This window comes from Lepisma saccharinum, chromosome 3 (assembly GCF_977018435.1).
Source record: "Lepisma saccharinum chromosome 3, izLepSacc3.1, whole genome shotgun sequence".
NCBI classification, from domain to species: Eukaryota; Metazoa; Arthropoda; class Insecta; order Zygentoma; family Lepismatidae; genus Lepisma; species Lepisma saccharinum.
The window spans coordinates 28,449,518-28,469,499 of NC_139231.1; the positions used below are offsets into that span (position 1 = coordinate 28,449,518).

Consider the following 19,982-nt stretch of genomic DNA (forward strand, 5'->3'; position numbering starts at 1 on the left):
AGCTTGAGGATTTCACCAACCGAACGCTGGCCTGTGCTGCTCGTCATGCCGCTACGATGTGAAATGTTGCTCTTAATTGGCTCGTTTCCAAGTGACATGTGATGCATGTCGCTTCTGTATGAAAGTTGACTTGGACAGAAGGACCTGTGTCGCTTTGGTGTGAAATCCTCATATCATTTGTCGCATGTCGCTTTGGTCTAAAATCTCCTTGAGGAAATGGGTTTGTTGCCTTGGTATGAAATATTTCTCAGGGTACTATATTCTAATAACACACAAAAATATAATATAGTACCCAATCCAACACCTGACGTCTGGAATCACATTGCGATTTTTCTTCTTGTGTTACGCATGCTACTTATTTATTAATTTTATTTTATTTTTCTTTCCAAATTAATGTCATTTTGTGACTGCAAATCCACAAATATAACTGTTTTCTGCGATTCACGTACCACCTTTCAAGACAAACAAATCTACACAATATATTCCAAAAACTAGCAATACTAATCGCACTGCCATCTATGTTGTCATCAGTCTTGGGAACCAGTTTCTTGATGTTTTCCACACTACGTGTTCAAGGCACTGTAGTGTTAACCCATTAAAAGTTATCCATATTTCTTTGAAAAGCTAATACTAAACGCTTTTACTTTATCCAGTTTTGGAACAAGAATCATTCAAACATTTCTTCACAAACATATCTGCTTTACACAATACAGCTTCATGATCACCAGTTGATTGCATCCATTTCTTACCCTTCTCTGCAATTAATTCCCATAATTCTTTCTTCTTTGGAAGTTTCACTTCTAAATACATGATGGCTATTGCTGTAGCCCATATATTTTCTTGTATGTTTTCATGAATAGCACCTAGAAAAAAATATTAAACTCAAATAACAGCAAAATTATACAGAGTGATTCAAAAGTTATGCAAAAAATGTGCAATTACAATAGATAAATACATACAAGTACATAAATACACACATACATACATACATACATACATACATGTGGTATCACTATCTGAAAGTATTCACCAATACTGGTGAACACGTTTCAAAGTTTGAGAATTTAAACATCATCCGAAACATTTTTGTGGAGTCTACTTATCCTGGAAATTATGCAAAATTCAAAAGTTTCCTTTAATTCGCACCAGCACTGTCTGAACAATGGATTTTGTGAAGAATGACACCCATTAGAAAATTCTGATACAATTCTTTAATAGTTTGAAACTATAATACTCTCATAAAGTGATGCATGTTAATAAGTATTTGAACAATTTTATTCGTTGCAATTTTCAGGCCTCGGTATTAGTGAGAATCATTATTTGTATTGAAATCTGCTCCCTACCAATTTTAACCCTTAACTACTATGGACTGTCTCTCGGAGCATGATGAATTTATTTTTTACTATATTTTTCGCACTCCTTCAACCACAGAAATTTAAGAATTTGTTGCAATTTTCATCGATTCTCTCCTCCTTGCATAAATTACGTTCAATTTCTTTAGCTAACAATAAAAATGAAAGCTGCTTTACAATAGTCTTCTATAAACATGTCATGTGAAACGCATCAGAAATTAAAAATAGTAAAGCAGATAGTTCACAGGACTAACAGACCCCTCCATAATGTTGTATGATTATTAACGTCTATGGTACTCGAGGGTTAAGTAATTTGAAAAAGTTGAGTAGTGCATTTTCCTACCACATTTTGTCACAAAATAATGCAATAAACTTTTTAAAAATGAAATTCTTAGTTCGTCTGCTAACAACTCTTTCCTTAATTGGATGAGAAGTAGATCTTTAGAAAGGAATGAACTTTATATCTCATACTTTTCACATGCATGATAGAAGATGAATATTATGGATATGTCTGTTAGAATGGAAATGTTTATTTTTTGTAATAAGTACAGTAAAACCTCGTTAATCCAGACTAATGGGGTGGGTAAGTTGACCGGTTTTACGAAAGTCCGGATTAACTGAAATAACCTAAAACAACAGTAGAAAGTGCATTAAAACTCCGTTTATAGCAACAAAACACATTTATTATGGTGTATTTAAAGGGCATAGGCCTAAATACACTATACAGTACAGTAAAATATAAAGCAATACTGTACATACAATGCAGTATATACGGCAAATGCGATTGTTGACTTCTAGCCACATTTAAAACATTACATTCTGCTTTTTTTCTTCTCTCTTTTGCCTGTCCGGATTAAGCAAAGTCCGGCTTATCGCGGTCCAGATTAACAAGGTTTTACTGTATAAAGTTTCCAAAGCAAATTTCAAACTCTGTCCATTTTTGTGCATGCTTTTTCTTTTTTAGTTACCACAAATATGTATGTCTGGTCATATGATATTTATATATTATTAAGATTTTTTCCATAATTCTTTGCAGCAGAATTAGCTTAGCTGTCTTTGTGGTTGGGACTTGCATAAATGTTATTTTCTTACAAGGCACTTTAGCATATCCAACAGTGACTGGCAATTCCCTGGTGAAAATATTTTTCCAGAACTTCCCTAATTTACTGTTGCGAGACTTGTGCCTGGATAGGCAGACATCCCATGAATTAAAATAATATGAATGCTCTTTAGTGTGGTAAGTCAGATGCACTTCTGATGTTTCATTGCCTCACTGGATTTAATTACTATTTCTTATACTAGTTTTAAGATAATTTATTAACTTTCAAAATGAAGACATATGTACATCACAAAACTCAAAATTTGGCAGTTTATAGTTAGACCCAGTACTTGTTCTTCACTCCATATCAAAGCAGGATAAGAACTACTTTTAATTAGTTACATCTGAGAAAGTAGATTTCTGCTTTGATATGTGGTAGTGGAGAGTATTTAGCATCAGAAATTGCCCTTAACACTGCCAATTTTGAGATGCAACCAGACAAGGTAGCAAAAGTTGAAATCGAGATTCCTTACCACATTAAAATATGTAACTATTCTTTTAATTGTTGCTATAAGACTTGTCTGTTGAGAAATTCTCTCATTCTCAAATTTGGTACGCAACATCAAACAGAATAGTCTAGAAATTAGTTGTGATCATATTCAATACACAATAAAATTATTCACCCAACCTTTCATACAATTACATGTTACTTTCTCAGTTTCTAATGAAATAGTTTTTATTAATGTTAGTCAGTGTAATTATTTTCCAAATTATTATTACTGTTGTAAATCAAGCAGAGCGAGTGAGTGTTGAAATAGTGGCAACATGAAAAAGATTCACTTTGGTAGAAGTATATAGGGTTATTCAAAAAAGAAGGAGCAGATTACAGATCATTATTGTGGACACAGGGATGAGAGCCATGGTGGTCTAGTCAGTACGGCATCTGACTACCACGTGGGAGACTCGATTTCCAGGGTGGGTGATCAAAGGTTAGAATTTTTCTGACCTTATCCCTGCATGAGGGGCTCAGCCAGGGGCAAGTCTGGGGAGCAAAGGTTCCCGGAGCATGGTGCTGATCATTTAAATGCACGGGAAACTTTACCTTTAAGCTTTACGCTGTAAAAGATACAGACATGTGCTATGTATCAACACAGAGAGTATACACAGTATACACAGATACATAAACAGTATCTTTTATGTAACACCATAGACAAAAATTGCAGGGGGTGATGTTGGGAGACCTGGGCAGTCACCAACATTGCACAACATCATGGTGTCCACCTCTTTCAATCCAGCATCCGGGAATGCAGGACTTTTCCTTTGGAGTTGCCTTATCACTTTCACCACCTCCAGCGCTGCCATGTGGGATCCAATAATACTTTGATTCTTACTCTCTCCCTTGACACATACACATAGTTGTATCTTTTCCCATGTGTCTGTCCATGATCGAGAATTGCTCATTTGTTAATAATGCTGTATACATGGGGCAATACAAAATTATTTTTAGGTACTCTCACATGGTGCAAGGCTACTCAAAAGTGATGCTGGTGCTCCTAAATTTCATACCTTCTGGGAACTGCACGTGTTTCATATGAATCTTCAACAGTATTGAGTATCATCCTTGTTTGAGCAAGGACTACAGAAAAGGCAATGCTGCTTTCATAACAAGAATACACAGAGTGTAAGAGAACTTTGAGAAGTAGCTTGGCATGGCTTTTGATTTCTTTGCATTCAAAGCTTTCGTAATAACCCTTGAAATCCATGCTGAGAGTCTTTAAATTTGTCTGCAGGTGCATGTACCATATTGGCAATTACGTACATGTGCATGACAAATTGTATCTTATATATTTGCTTTAAAATGAAACTTCAACCGACTTCTCCCCCCCCCCCCCCCAGCTACACCTGTTCTAAGTGCTCCTAAGAGACTAAGTCATTCATAGGTTGCCAGTGGCAATTATATTTGCATGTAACATCAAAAATTGGGAGTAATTTTTCATGTTCATTTAAGGCTTCTTCATTTCTGGAAAGAGGAAGAAGTCGCTGGGTGTGAGGTCCAGGAAATATGGAGGGTAAGGGAGAATTTCGAAACCCAAAATTGCTGCATACGTTACTGTCTCCTAAGCAGAATGGATGGGGTCATTGTTGTGAAGAAGCCAAACTCCTTTTCTCAGCATTCTCATGTTCCTTCTTGATTGCATCCTGTAACTTGGTTAGGAAGTCCCAATAGTACACCTCCCAGTGTGGTTTGCCAGTTGTGGGCGTAATCTCTCAGGATCACACCGCAGCAGTCCCAAAAGACACTCAGCATCACCTTCCCTCACGGTCACGATCTTGACTTTTTGAGGAGTTGGTGACCCGGAGTGCTTCTTCCACTGCTTGCTTTGTCTTCATCTCTGAGTTATAATGGTGCACCCAACACTCATCCACAGTGATCAATCTTCAAAAAAAGGCCACCTGATCGGCACTGCAGAGCTGAAACATTTCCGCTGTGGCCTTCTTTCTGTGCTGTATTTGGACTGGCGTCAGCAAGCGCGGGATCCAGTGGGCAGAAATCTTCGTCATGTGCAGCTCATTGTGTATTATGCTAAATCCTGACTCCTGACTAATAATGTTCACCTCCCTTACAATGTCTGCAATGGTAATACGACGGTCTGCGAGCATGAGGGACTCCACTTTCTTCACAACTCCAGCTTCCTCTGAAAGAGGAGGCTGTACCCGCTGCATGCTTCATCTTGCAGACTTGTTGCACCACACCGAAACCTTCTATGCCACCTTACCAGTGTGTCACATGATGAAGCATTGCCTCCGTACACTGCCACAAGTTCATTGTGGATTTCTTTTGCTATTTTTTACTTTCAAAACCAAAAAGCACATCACACGTCGAACTTCAGCTGACTCCACAGGCTGCGCCATCTTCATTTTCTGGCACACTAGCGGTGTTCCGCAAAACTACTACATGTGTGATGTGTACAGATCTGATAGCTTAAGAATCAAAGGCTTCCCCAGAGTGCAAATTCTTGAAACAAGCATGCAAATAAAAAGGAAAAATTATTACTTTATGAACGTCCCTCGTACATTACACTTCCTTTAAGCAAAATACTACCTTGTAAAAGACAGTACTTCTATCCACCCTTGCGATCATTCTTGTCAAATTTTCTAATAGTGTGTCAAACGAAACTAGTTCATGCCTTAATGCTTATGAAACATTTACCACATGCACATATATATACACACACACACACACAGCGTACATAAATATTTACCTTCTTTAAGCCTTTCCATTTCTATCCCAAGCAGAGAAGCAAGCAAGGGATCTAGATGAAACTGACCATCATACTTCTGCAGATTTATTATTGCACCAAGAATAGAAGACTCATCATTGTTGCTAACTGCCTCCACAGACTCAGTTTTGGCAAAAGCATCAAATCCACAAGCTGGTGACGCAGTTGAAGATCCAAATGTGAATGCACTACACTTGTTACCTGTGGATCTAAATCCACTAGATAGCGGTGTTGCTGGTGTTCCAAATGTAAAACCACCAAATCCACTAGCAGTCGATGCAGTTGAGCCAAATGTGAATGCACTAAGTGTGTTAGCTGTGGATCCAAATCCACTAGATTGTGTTGTTGCAGCTCCACATGAAGAAACACTAGATTCAGTAACAGTGGCACCAAATCCACTAGATTGTGATGCTGCTGGTGCACCAAACGTAAAACCACCATATCCAGCAGTGGAACCAAATCTAGTAGCAGTTGATCCAAATGTGAATGCACTACGTGTGTTAGTTGTGGATCCAAATCCACTAGATTGTGTTGTTGCAGCTCCAAATGAAGGAACACTAGATTTAGTAACTGTCGCATCAAATACACTAGATTGTGATGTTGCTGGTGCTCCAAACGTAAAACTACCAGATCCAGTAGTGGCTCCACATCTACTAGCAGCTGAGCCAAATGTGGATGCATTCAGCTGGTTAGCTGTAGATCCAAATCCTCTTGTTTGTAGTGGATTTGATGCTCCAAATGAAGAACCACTATGCAGGTTATATGGAGATTCAAATTCACTAAATGGCGATGCACTTGGTGCTTCAAATGAAGAACCACTATGCAGGTTATATGGAGATTGAAATTCACTCCGTGGCGATGCACTTGGTGCTCCAAATGAAGAACCACTATGCAGGTTACGTGAAGATTGAAATTCACTCCGTGGCGATGCACTTGGTGCTCCAAATGAAGAACCACTATGCAGGTTATATAAAGATTGAAATTCACTCCGTGGCAATGCACTTGGTGATCCAAATGAAGGACCACCACTATGCAGCTTTTGTGAAGATACGTGTACAAATCCACTCCATGGCGATGCACTTGGTGCTCCAAATGTGAACCGAGGTTTAGCTTTGGCACCAAAGTTATCAAAATATCTCCATGTATTTCGAAAGACAGGGTATGGGCTGGGAATTTCAACTGTTGAAATAGCATATTCTTGACCTGCTTGCTTGTTACTACCTTTGTCCACTGCAACAAATGTTGTATATGTTGACAGTATACCTGAAAACAATGTAAAAAATAATAATAATAAGTTCAATTAATGTAAGGCCATGCATATTTAGTTTGACAGGCACACACAATTTGGTACTATGTACTGCAATGCTAATTTTCAGTAATATGAAAGGGTGAGAATTTTATTTACCTACAATGGTGTGTTATGAAATGTGAAATTACAGTGGAACCTTGATTTTACATTTTTTCTATGAAACTGTGCCTTAGAAATGTGGGAAAATGTATTCATCTGGGTCAAATTACATTGCTTGATTGATCCATGGTAATTCTCATACAAAATTAGTTTTTCCTTTCCTCTACCTAACACTCTATTTTATTTAAAAGTTCAATAGGTGATGTAATAATACAGAGTGTGCCGCACCATGACTGTGTGGCGTTAAGGTGCAAGCTTTGGGCTCCGGCAGCAGGATGAGAACAGGTTTGAGTTTCCGGGGGAAGCGTATCAACTTTTCTCCTGAGATTTCAGTCAGTGGATGGGCATCCACCATTCTGAGGGAATTGGGGATCTACGAATGAGTGGCGTAACCTTGCTATGAAAACCTACGACAACAATTGGGAGTTGATCGTGCTGACCACACATCACCCCGTAACTGGTTGAATGACCTCCCACCTCTGGTGGAAGTGAGGCTAGCAGTCGGTAGTTAGGCACTGGCCCTCACAGACTGTTACACCACTGGTTATTATATTACAAATCAACATAGTGCAATCCTATGGTGGAGTCCATGGTGGAATGACAAACAGGTGGATGCATGCGCATGGCTCTCGGCCATACGTCAGAGCCCTGATGTTAACATAGTGGCCACAGACAGGAGACGGGGTGCTTTTCAGAGGGTGACAAGTGGAGTTTCTGGTTTTGTTCTTTTCTGTAGACCATTGAACTGAGTGTTTCTTTCTTTTTTTGTTGTCTTCGTTTCACTTCTAGTGAGAAGAATCTAGGTGCATTGCGAAAGAAAATATGCATAACTGTGCTATTTACGACTGAAGCAATCATTACAAAAAGACGAAAGGAATGAATATCAAGTATTTTGGATTTCCTGTTAAAGAAGAAGAATTTTGTCACAAATGGGTATTGGCTTGCAGGCAGAAGAACAAAATAAACCTCAGAAATGGTAGTGTTTATCTCTATATTGATGAAGGAATTGGGAGCATAAAAGTCGAAACATTAATTTGCCTCAAACATCGCTCTGAAGCTCGCAAATTGAACGCTCATTCACCCCACATTCCACCGGATGCAGAGCCGAGCAACAAGAATTTTCCACTCGGCTCTGCACAGTCAGCAAGGCAACGGCCCTCGCCAGCGGTGAGTGCACCTCTACTGCAAATTTCCATCTGCATCCAGGGATACCCCAGGTGCATAGTGGAGGTGCAAAGTCCACCAACCTATGACTCAAATCCAATGTATAAAACCGCTGGAGACAGTAAATCGATCTCTCACTTCGCTCCAATATCACCACCAAACTGATCGACGAGAAGAGGACGACGGCCTGCTGAGAGATCGCGACACTACGAGGCGGCAACAAGCGAGAAGTCCACAAGCAGTCCGGATTAAGCCTACTGAAGAATCTGCAAGAATAAAACAAGTCGCCGAATTGCCTGCCGTCTCTTATCGTCATCTTCGATCTCTCCAGCGGACACCTGTCACCATCGCCGATGCCAGAAACCGAGGGCCAGACCAACAGCAAGGAGTGAGTAGCGTTCAACAACACAGGCTCCCAACAATCCTTCATCAGCCTCCTTAAGGGTAGAGGTGGTTAGCCAAGTCAAACTTAAGACCTATTGTATTTATCTGAGCTACGTCCCGGCGTGACTCGATCCCGTACCTTACCCGATGTCACGCTACAATATATACACACACACATATACAGGGTGACCTGTAATTAGATGTATTCCCTGAAAGGGGTTAAAGTAGAGGCAATTTGCAATAAATTTGACCATATGATACCCTGTCTGAAAATTAGCCAGTAACAAACAATCCTCTTTCGCGTAATTGTTATATCAATGGGGGAAATAGACGACGTGATTGGTCACTTGCAGGGTTGCCTTTTCTATCCGCCACAGGAGGCACTCGAAACAGCCAATCAGACGGAGGTATTCTTCAAATCTTCCCGCACTCTTACACCGTTGGGGGCCAGGAATAATGCCGGCCCTGTTTTAACAACGGAATGATTTTGTAGCTAGGTTTCCGGCCCAAAACAGCCTGCATTTTTGATTGGTATGTTGCATCTACGACCCATTTAATTGGCTGGGAAGCACATAATTTAACAACGCAGAACGCCTCATCCAGTCAGTTCACTTGCCTTTTTAATTTCGTGACGCAGGCTGGAAGATGGCTGAAATTTGCACAGACCGCTGACACCACTTGTTGTTTCATTGCATCTTTGCTGCTTGGATTGGTTCTTAAGGGTCGTTCTTAATAAAAGTTATTTTTAAAGTAACACGAAAGGTTTAAAAGGCGTTTTTCAGGTCAAAATAGGGCTTTTAGGCATTTGTATGAACTTACAGTTCATATAGGCATTTTATGTGTCCTGCACAATTTCAGTAGAGGGATGCTGTTTCATGAAACGGAAAGAGCTGTAAAGTGTATATATCTAGAACGTAAAAGAAAAAGGAAAGTGTGTGGATCTAGAAATCTGTTCCCTACTCATGAGTCTATCCTGAAGGTCAACTCTTGCAACAAACTCGAATTTATTTAAATATATCTTGCCTAATTTAGTGATGTATTGTAAGGTAAGCTGCTAATGTAAGTACCATGTATGTTTTGTGTATGGATTTACCTTTTAATGCATTTAGACGTGTTTTGACAAGTATGTTAGTGTTATTTTCATGCAATATCATCAGGAGCAGCGGAATGGTCTTGCACACCAGGCAACCGCCAGGGCGTTGGCCACTGGAGGTCACCACAAATCAAAAATTTTGAATTGGTTATGTAATGACAGCCATGACAAAAAAAAAATCACTTCCCCCTATTAAAAATGGGGGAATGAAATAAAAATTTTCAGTTTCGGCTTGTTGTCAAGGGTCCTAACGTTTTCTTGTACAGAGTGGCGCAAAAAGAACTCATGTTTTTGGAATAAGCTTGAGGTAACCCCACGTAAAGAAGTCGCAGACAGACAAATCTGGGGAGCGTGGAGGCCACGAGACATCGATTGTTGTCATGCTTTTATTTAGAAACTGGGGAGAGAGCCAGGTCTTAAATTTTTGATGAAAAAAAGGAGCAATAATGCTTATATTTTACACAGCAGTTTTGAGATAAACTCTCTTAAAAAACGTGGGTGTCGCCGCCTACCTAAAATAAAGTTAAAATTTCCCCAGTAAGATTTTCTTTAATACTCCCTCCCCAAAACACACACAGCGAGGACATAATTTTCTTATTGGCATTTAAAAAAGAAAAACAGCAATTGTAAACCTTACATATGTTAATTTGACGGCCCCTGTGGCGGAGTGGTTAGCACATCGAGCTAGGAAGCATGCCAGGTTCGAATCCTGGCCTGTGCATGGTTGTTTGTGAGTGTCCATTCATCAATTTCATCTCATCATCACTCATCCCCATCTTCGCCAATTAGCCAAAAGTAGCACAAAAAGCAAAGTAAAATAAAGCAGATCAATCAAAACATATGTTATTTTTCTATTAATATTTTTATTAATATATTGAAAGTTTTTCTGAAATGGGAGGCGACAAAGTGACTCTCTCTGCAGAGTCATTTATCTCCTTCCGCCGCCCCTGAAGATGTTTTATGGACACCAACGTATCAATTTGTATCTTATCTTTAAATATCTCTGTGGTATTTCATTGTAGTCTGTTTTAATTTGTGTTTAATGTATTAATCTAGCATGTCATCAGTGGATATTCAATCAAACATAATCTAGTAAGTATTTCAATAATTTAGAGTGTCCACAATTCATATAATTTGTAGCTATAGTTCAGCGGTACATGCGGTGTCACCATGCCGTGTCAGGTGTTCCGCGAAGGCTTGAAGAAATGTTACTAACTTTCATGTCAGTGGCGAAGGTTCGAGGTGGGCAATTATTAAATTTATCCTAGTTGTGCATAAGACAAGAGCAGAGACAATTTTTCCATTTCTAGATTCCTTTTAAATATCTCGTTTAAAGAAGAACATGTTTTGTTGAACAAAACTCCGCTTTTCAATGTGACTTAGATCTGGGTTTAACCGGCCATTCTGGTTGGGGACTTTTCCTTAGAGATATATAAATTTATTAACTGACGTTCACATAACATCTCGGACTTGAGATAAGGTTCTTGACTTGCGATATTGCCACGGAAGTTACCGGTTTCGAATCCTGAACTGGGTAAGAGTATTTGTGTTTGTCCCTTGATCAAATTTCTCGATATTCATTAGTAACATCACTTAATGCTTATGGTTGGTATACTGCTTAATTTAAAGCAGGTGCATCATTTGGAACAAAAATATATCGAATCCGCATTTCTAACTTCTTATCACAGGAAAATTTTACTTTAACAAGTTAAATTTGCACTGAAGATAAAATCCACGTAATTATTGTTATTGGTTACTAATATAAATATATTTACCCCAAGAAAACAGGGGGCGGGGGGGATGGGTGAGTTCTTTGAAAGAGGAACCGTATTATATTATCTCCCTGAGCTTTACTTTGCGAGGATTACTACACTCTCAATTTTCCATAAAATTCCTGCACTTCATTTGTTCGAACAAGCAGCAAATGTAACAATAACAAATTCTTCTGAAAAATAAATTTATAGGCTTAATTTTCCATTTACATATTGCTTTTGTGTTGTAATTTCTAATACTTTCCTTCGATTCTACTCATGTGGTTGCAATTGTGTACCGAATATTTTGGGGAAGCTGAAGCTGGAGACTCTTTTACCTGTAGGAAATGCTTGTAAAATTATCAAGTACGAATGAATTTCCCCATCCTTTCTCTCTCTTCCTGTGTTTTCTAGCCCTTAGAAAATCAAAACAACTGTAATGGGATTCAATACGCTAATATGAAAGAATTAAAACTACTTTTCAAATGTAAGAGAGGTAGACAGAATTGTGACAGTGTATGGTTAAAACTTGAATTTGCATTTTCCAAAAACGAAGAAGAAGAAATAAAGGTAAGAATATCATGATGATGAGAATTAATTATGATACATGAAATGCACGAGAGAAAACACTGAATGGAGTGCCCAAGTCTGGACTGGATGTCGAAGCCTTGACAAAGTCTGACACTCAACATGCTTGGACACTAAGGTTCTTGTGTGTGTAAGACTAATAGAAAACACAGAAGAAAGCTATGCACTAGGCTCATGCTGACCAGTAAGGCTGAAAAGAGATTTATTACTTAACCACACTTTTTCACAACATTGATATTTGCAAGATACCCACATTCTTAACTATTCCCTTAATTCTTTCTCATTTTTTTGGCTTGTGCATTTGGGGGGGTACAAACCCCAACATGCCCTCCACTTGGTACACTATTATATGGTTATTCCGCCTGTTTTGAAGTTATATTAAGTCTGTAGTTGAAATTTGTTTCACGAAGAACGCTTCACTGTAGAGCGAACGGAATGGCATCGTTAGATCCAGACTGCATAGAGGATTCCGCCTCAGAGTTTGAAGTTAGCGACGATTTTGATGATGCAGATGAATTTGAAGATTTGGAAGGTAGGTTATATTCGTAATAATTATTGTCGACAATATAAACAGTGTTGCAAACTCTAGTATTTTATGAATGAAGTGAGAACAGGTAATTTTTTTGGGTCTACTCATCTTGCCTCTTGCTTGATTCTCCTACATGCACTGATGTATTTTTAGTTTTTACATTTATTATTTTGTATAGTGTATGTCAAATGAAAATTTATTTTATTTATTTAGATTATTTATTTATTTGTTTAATTTTTACAGATGACGCAGAACCAACTGATACATCGTCTGGTCCTGTCCTGCAGCCACTTTTCCATACAAAAGATAATTACTTGTAATTTGTAATTATTTTTTATGTGCACATAAGAAGTATTCTTATGCAAGATTCAAAAGATGTATTGATAGTTTATGTAGTTAATTATTGAAATTTCCACATTACGAACTTAAAATATCTCTATATTAACATTTGTTACAATGTTGTACTTTTTTCTTCTTCACAAAACATTGCTGAAAACAATATTAAAAAACATCTGAAAATGAAAATAAAATTTAACAAATTTTTGTTCATTGAAAAGAGGAAGTTTTGTAGATTTAAGAAAAATGTTATAAATAAAAACAATTAAAAACAAATTAAAAATATTTTTTTCTATGATTTTTTGAAAAGCAACGCAAAATCGCAGACCAGAGGTAACAATGCTGTATTATGAGGCCAGACCCGAATGTGTTAAGTATACTACAGCACCTTGAATAACGTACTGTGGAAAACGACCCAAGAAACTGGTTCCCGCGACCGATGAGAACATAGATGGAAGTGAAATCAGAATCGGTGCTAATTTTCTTATGAAAGTAATGCGGCTTTGTTAGTTTTTGGAATATATTATGTAGATTTGTTTGTCTTGAAAGGCGGTATGTGAATTGATGGAAACAGTTATATTTGTGGAGTGATTTGCAGCCACGAAATGGCATTAATTTGGAAAGAAAAGTAAAATAAAATGAATAAATAAATAGCATGCGTGCGTAACACAAGAAGAAACATCGCAATGTGATTCCGGACGTCAGGTCCTGGACTGTGTATTACTTTATTTTTCTATGTTATTAGAATACAAATAGTATCCTGAGAGATATTTCATACCGAGGCGACAAACCACAAGTGTCGCTTGAAAGCGAGCAGTCGGTAATCAATGCAGCCTTTCGAACCGTAGGGACACAAGCTCTGACTTCACAGTTTCCTCAAGGAGATTTTAGACCAAAGCGACACGTGACAAACAATACAAGGATTTCACATCAAAGCAACACGGGTCCTTTGGTCCAAGGCAACTTTCAGACTGAAGTGACACATGTTGCTTGGAAACGAGCCAATCAGGAGCAACATTTCACATCGTAGCAGCATGACGGGAAGCACAGGCCAGTGTTTGGTTGGTGAAATCCTCAAGCGATAAGTGTTGCGTGCCGCTTGTCGCTTTGGTGCCCAATCTCACTAAAGCAAGACACTCATTGCATCGCGTATGCGCGAACAACAAACCACGGCAACATGTTGCAAGCTATTGAGGATATGGTCCAGTTTGAGCGACGCAGAAGCGACACGTGTGGCTTATCATGTCGCCTAGATCTGTTCTTGTAATGTGCAGTTTATCATGTCGCCTATCTGTTGTTCGCAAGCAACGCTTTGCTAGACTGAAAGCACCATGTTGCTTGTCACTTAGTTGGGAACTCCCCCTCTAGCGCGTCGCTTCGGTCTTAGCACCCTTCCTTTAAGGAGCTTTCCTACCAAAGTAACAAGTAGCATGCGAATACGCCATATGAACGTGTCGTTTACTGTTTGGACCATCATGTGCAACGAATGCTATTTTACAGTCTGGAAGTGTGTGTCGCTAGTGTGATAGTGGGAACATCCCATGTCGCTTGTCCCATTGGTTTGAAAGTTTCCTTACACTCATGTCGATGGCACTAGGAAAGTTTTGTGGGGTTCCCCTTGTCGTTTCATGCAATTATCATTATCATCATCGCCGCGATTAGTGTAAAGTGGAAGAAAAGAGACCGTAAATATCAAAAATACAAATGCTTCAGTGTGTATATCTTTAAAAGAAATGATGATGATGATAATAATAATGAACCTAATTCATACACAAAAATTTAGTTGCCAAGAACATTCCACACGTATTTTTTTTCCCGTATTATTAACGAAAGTATGACGATAACAGGACGTGGTCGACTGTCTAGAATGTTCGTTAATATCTTCGCGACCACTGTACCAAATATCATAGCAATTATCACATTCATAGAAATGCTTCATGTAAAAGAATCAGACTTTGCAGCGAAAACTCCATTTACTTCCATTATAAGCAGACGAATACCAAGCACTGGGTCCAACACCAGCACCTCTAGCGGTATCATTTTCGAGTGGAACCAGCCAGAGAGCGCAGAACTGTGCCGTTTTCCACACTACATTATTCAAGGCGCTTTACCTATACATACGATCTATCTTGATTTTGCTAATTTCAATTAATATTATTTTATTATGCAAACTTTTAAGTTTCGGGTTGACTAGTGATTTTCTTGCTCTCATGGCCTCATATCTCCATGGTTGAAAACAATATGTAACTTATAGGCAATCGAAGTCGTTTGAAAATATTTTGAAGTCACGTGTACCACAAGGATCGAATCTTGGACCACTACTTTTTGTATTGTTTATAAATGATTTACCATTATAAATTGAATATTCTAAATGTCTCATGTATGCTGATGACATAAAGATTTATAAACAAATTAATAATGATGAAGACATTAGGAAACTTCAAAGAGAATTAGATATGGTGTTTGAGTGGAGTATAAACAATGACCTTAAATTTAATATTAAGAAGTGTTCTTTTATGGAGTTATCAAGTGAAATAAACACCTCTAAAATCTTCTATTTTATTTGTGAAGAAGAGCTTGAAAGAATAAACTTTATTAAGGACCTAGGCATTATTATGGATTGTAATATGATGTTTAACAAACATGCATCATACATGGTAAACAATGCATTTAGATCATTAGGTTTTCTTATAAGAAATAAGAGGAATCTAACCAATGTAGACAGTATTTCTCGCTTGTATAATGCATTAGTTAGAAGTAAGCTTGAATATGGTTCTAATGTTTGGTTTACATATTATAAATCCCAGGAGTTCATAATTGAAATAATTCAAAAACAATTTTTAAGATATTTGTATTACAAAAAGTATAATGTACTATCACATTATAATAACTTATCATACAATGACCTACTTAATTAGTTTAATTATGAAAGTCTTATAAATACAGAGGTTGATTCATTTATATTGAGCCGAATTCGAATGTGCCACCTACCTAGGGTGTTCGATCTGCAGGCCACCACTAATGACTATTGCCTGGCATCGGAGTTTCCATTGCAGGAGACTGCGTTGCACCTCTACCATGAGTATTGCATCCCACTCCTCGTTACAGGCTTTCCACAGGCCGGAGATGGTGCGGACTCGGCGATGGGTCAGGCACCGCTTGAGGAGTCCGAAAGCACAATAGTCCATTGGGCTGGCATCTGGACTCTTGACAGGGATGTCAGAGAAGGGAATTGCAGAAATTCCAGTTTCCTCTTCCACTTCCACCGATCACCTGCTAGATGACGTTCATACAGCCTCCTGCAGTTCCTTTTTGGCTCAGCCACTTGACATGGTTTCAGGGAGTGCACACTGCTCTTGCGAACGACCTTGAGGCGTATATACCTGTGAATGGCACGGTTGACTGTCGCCTGCGATGTGCGGCACTTGCTGGCCATCGCACGCTGTGTGGGGGGATTTTCGGAGGTCGCCATACGCCGAACAACACGCAATAGCGGCGGTGTCCTCTTCATGGGAGGCCGGTTTCTAGCTGCTCGCGTCGGTGTGGTGGGCCCAGAACTCTGTGCGGCATATTTCCATATAATACGAATCACAGTGGTACGACCTACATGAAAATTATGCACTTTACACATTTCTACGATGCAAGACGCAGTGAACTTACCGTCGGAAAGGGCAACAATGTACCCCTCCCAGAATCTGTTCAGTTTCGGCAGCATCAGACTACGCTCGACCACACTGCTCTACTGCATGACTAAGGAGATACTGTTGCTTGCCTCGGGGCAATCTCACGGTGATGCGTTGCACATGCAGGATACAGTAGCAGATTGAATTCGGCTCAATATAAAGGAATCAGCCTCTGTAGAAGGGAAATAACACAACAAATATTTCTGTACAAAAGAATGACTGGCATCACAGATAACCCTACTTTTCTTCAAAAGATATGTTTCAAAGCAAGGAAATGTGGCTTCAGGCTGCGACAATTGATGTCTTATGATATTCCTAAAACAGAATGATTCAAGAATTCACCATTATTTAGAATGTCCTTTGTGTACAACAATATATCTATATTGCAATCTAATCTTGATTTTAGTATATCAATCAATGAGTACAAAAGAATATTAAGACAAGTATTTACAACATAAATTATCAGATTTAGTGATATACTTTACTGCATATGAATAAAAATGACATCTTGTTTTGTATTGTTTTGGGTGAAGCACTTCTAAATTGCTAATTGGGTGTTATATTTTTCTATAGTATAGTTTAGTCATTTATATTGCATTATATTTGTGTGTGTGTTCTACCTGTGTTATGTCTCACTGTATTATATTATGCGATTCTTTTGATTTTGTTTGGCAACCTTCTGTAAAAGGAGATAATTTCTCTGTTGAAGGAAATAAAAATAAATTAATAAACACATTTCTGCATGAAGATGGTTTCAATCTATGAAGATTTCTAACATGTTCTTGATCACAAATTCACGATTTTGTAACTTTTTACCTTGATATTATGTACTACAACTACTTAATACATACCATATTTACATCCCAGATTAATTATTTCATTCTTGGATTCTTCTTTGGATAAGGTTCCTAATGAGCTGATGTCACATTCCAGGTCATCAATTAATTTTTTTGCTGCCATCCTAAAACAGAATTCAATCAGCAAACATGAAGCAGAAAGGACAAAATGTCATTGTTTATGTGGTGGTGGTCAAAAGTCCCACAGGCACAACCACCAGAAATTCACATTTTCACCAGTATAGTCATTTCAGGTTCATAATAACAAGAATAATCATCTACACTCCACTCAATTTACATAATTTCACTTTGGATCAGTATCGGCTCAGCCCTATTGGTAATGTACATGACAACCCCTTATCAAAATTTAAATCTGACTTAAGACTCGGCTGGACCTTTGGCTGATGCCAGGGTTGCTGTTTTCGAATTTTCCTCTCCTTTCAAAAAATTATTAAGATACAGTCAACTCTCAATTCTACGACTCTGGGTATAACGACCCTCTCGAAGTAACGACCCTTTTCACAGGAACCGTGAAAAATTTGGAAAAAAGTTGAAAAATTGAAGGAAATCGGCCGAGAAAAGTTTTTTTTTTCCCACTCATTCCCTTCACGAGCGCTCTACCGCTCACAATTGGGTCTGAACTAAAAATAGGCACCACCACACCATGCTTGAGTGATATCCAATAGCACTTGACCTCTGCGCTCCCCTCCCTCAAGTGTACCAATGTTACCTTACACCCGATGGCCGCTACCCAACGTGCCAGGCTTGTTTTGCCATGCTTGCTCTTGGATACGCAAGAAGAGAAGATCAAATGTGCTTGGATATTATTATGGATCGACCTCGACTTGTTTCCTTGTCCTAAGAGCTGCTGAAAACTCTCAGGGGAGGGAGGGGGGAGCAGCCCAAAATGACTGCTGGACTTGCAGTCTTTGCCAATGTGTATGGCAGGTCAAGCTCTTTCATTGATAAATACACCACCTTGAGAGATAAGATCGCAGGAATGTTCCAAAATACAGATGTGTGGCGCCTGGAAGTCTGGCCAATCTGTCCAGCCCTGACCTAGAGTTTAGCATGTTCCCGTGAGTGAGCAACTCTTGGCGTTGTAGCCGACAACTTCAGGTAACCGCTTTCATTCAAAACATGTTCTTTGTTCCCTGTAACACTTCATAAAAAAGCGAAAGTGTTAGAGATAATCAAAACCACATAGGCCAACTAAAGATTGTCAACCCGCTTAATGCGTTGTCATCCAGGTTTCCACAAAGTTTACTTCGATCTTAAGTGCATCATAACTCCCGTTTCCCACTTCATACGTTTTCCTAATTGTGTCGATGTCATAATATCTGCCAAAAAAGTGTTCTGCTGGCTGACTGACTTCTCCCTCTTTTCCTATCAGCAAACGTGGGAGAGTGGTGATGCCGATTGTTTCAGCCACGATATTCTTGCTCGTGTGTGCACACGGGCTGATTACAGGTGAGGGTGGAAGTGGACCCACCCCTCTTTATTTCCTTTGACGTCTAAAATGAGGCTACCAGTTCTGGATATATTCTTGAAAACGAACAAAAAACCACAGAACAAGTAAAAAAGTGTCCCTTCCCCCTTTCCAAACCTGAATGATTATTGACTGTGACACTGTTTAATGACGTGTCCTAGAATATGCATTGGGTGAAAACAGATCGCAAGTTGCGCATTTCCTTTTTCACGCTGGATTACAATGCAATTCAAGGAAGGAGTTTGGACTGCTCCCTTGAATGGGGGAGGGGGGGGGGTGAATGAAGTTGGTTGAAGCAAAGAAAACATGACTTTTTTTTACGATGTATTTTACACAGCCGAAAGAGAACGAAATTTACAGCCCCTTCTTTTTTTTATCTGGTGCCTACAAAGGTTGTGTTGTTTCTCCCGAGAGCTTACCAGTTAATCTTGTAACAGACAATGCTCCAGTAGACCGGTATAAAATTCAACATTCATTCTGCCCGATTAGCTCCTCAGTCTGACTGGTGTCAAGATTCTTCGAGTTTCGCTTGCAACAAACGAGAAATTGTTTTTCTTTCCATAGGTCTCAGTGCAAACGGGTTTCTCATGAACTAGAATTGTAAGAATTCCTGGGAAGAGCAACGACTGTGCACAATTGAAAGAAAGTAACATTAATTTAAATCCTTTTTTGTGAAAACGTTTTCATGTTCTATTTTCCTTCTCACAATACGCGTCCTGTGCATAACAGGTTGTAACCAGGATAAATGGTGTTACCATCTCCTAGGCATCTTTGTGTCCATTTGTGTTTAAGCTGAAAATTGCTGCAAATTCCAATAACGACCCTTTTCCCAGGAACTGTGAAAGGTCATTGTATCGAGTTGACTGTACTCCAAAATCTGAAAAATTACATATTTTTAGAATTCCTTCTAGAACATTCACGTGAATCTTCATGTGGTTTGCTTTTTCTGTTGCCCAGATATTCTCAATAGTTTCATGTCTACGTAACACTATTAAACTATTAATAATATCTAGATAACAGCGACATGCAAACCACACGAGAATGTTCTA

General features: G+C 38.8%; 1 protein-coding gene across 1 annotated transcript in view; it reads right to left on the reverse strand.

Annotated features, from left to right (window-relative positions):
* Positions 1 to 420: 420 nt before the first annotated feature.
* Positions 421 to 19,982, reverse strand: part of LOC145984949 (uncharacterized) — a 60,075-nt gene continuing 40,513 nt past the window's right edge. The window contains exons 9-11 of the mRNA XM_083118379.1: positions 17,460 to 17,569; positions 5,655 to 6,935; positions 421 to 863 (exon numbers count right to left, since the gene is read on the reverse strand). Of these exons, the coding sequence (XP_082974505.1) occupies positions 646 to 863; positions 5,655 to 6,935; positions 17,460 to 17,569 (1,609 nt within the window). The 3' untranslated portion in view covers positions 421 to 645. The remainder of the gene's footprint in view (positions 864 to 5,654; positions 6,936 to 17,459; positions 17,570 to 19,982) is intronic.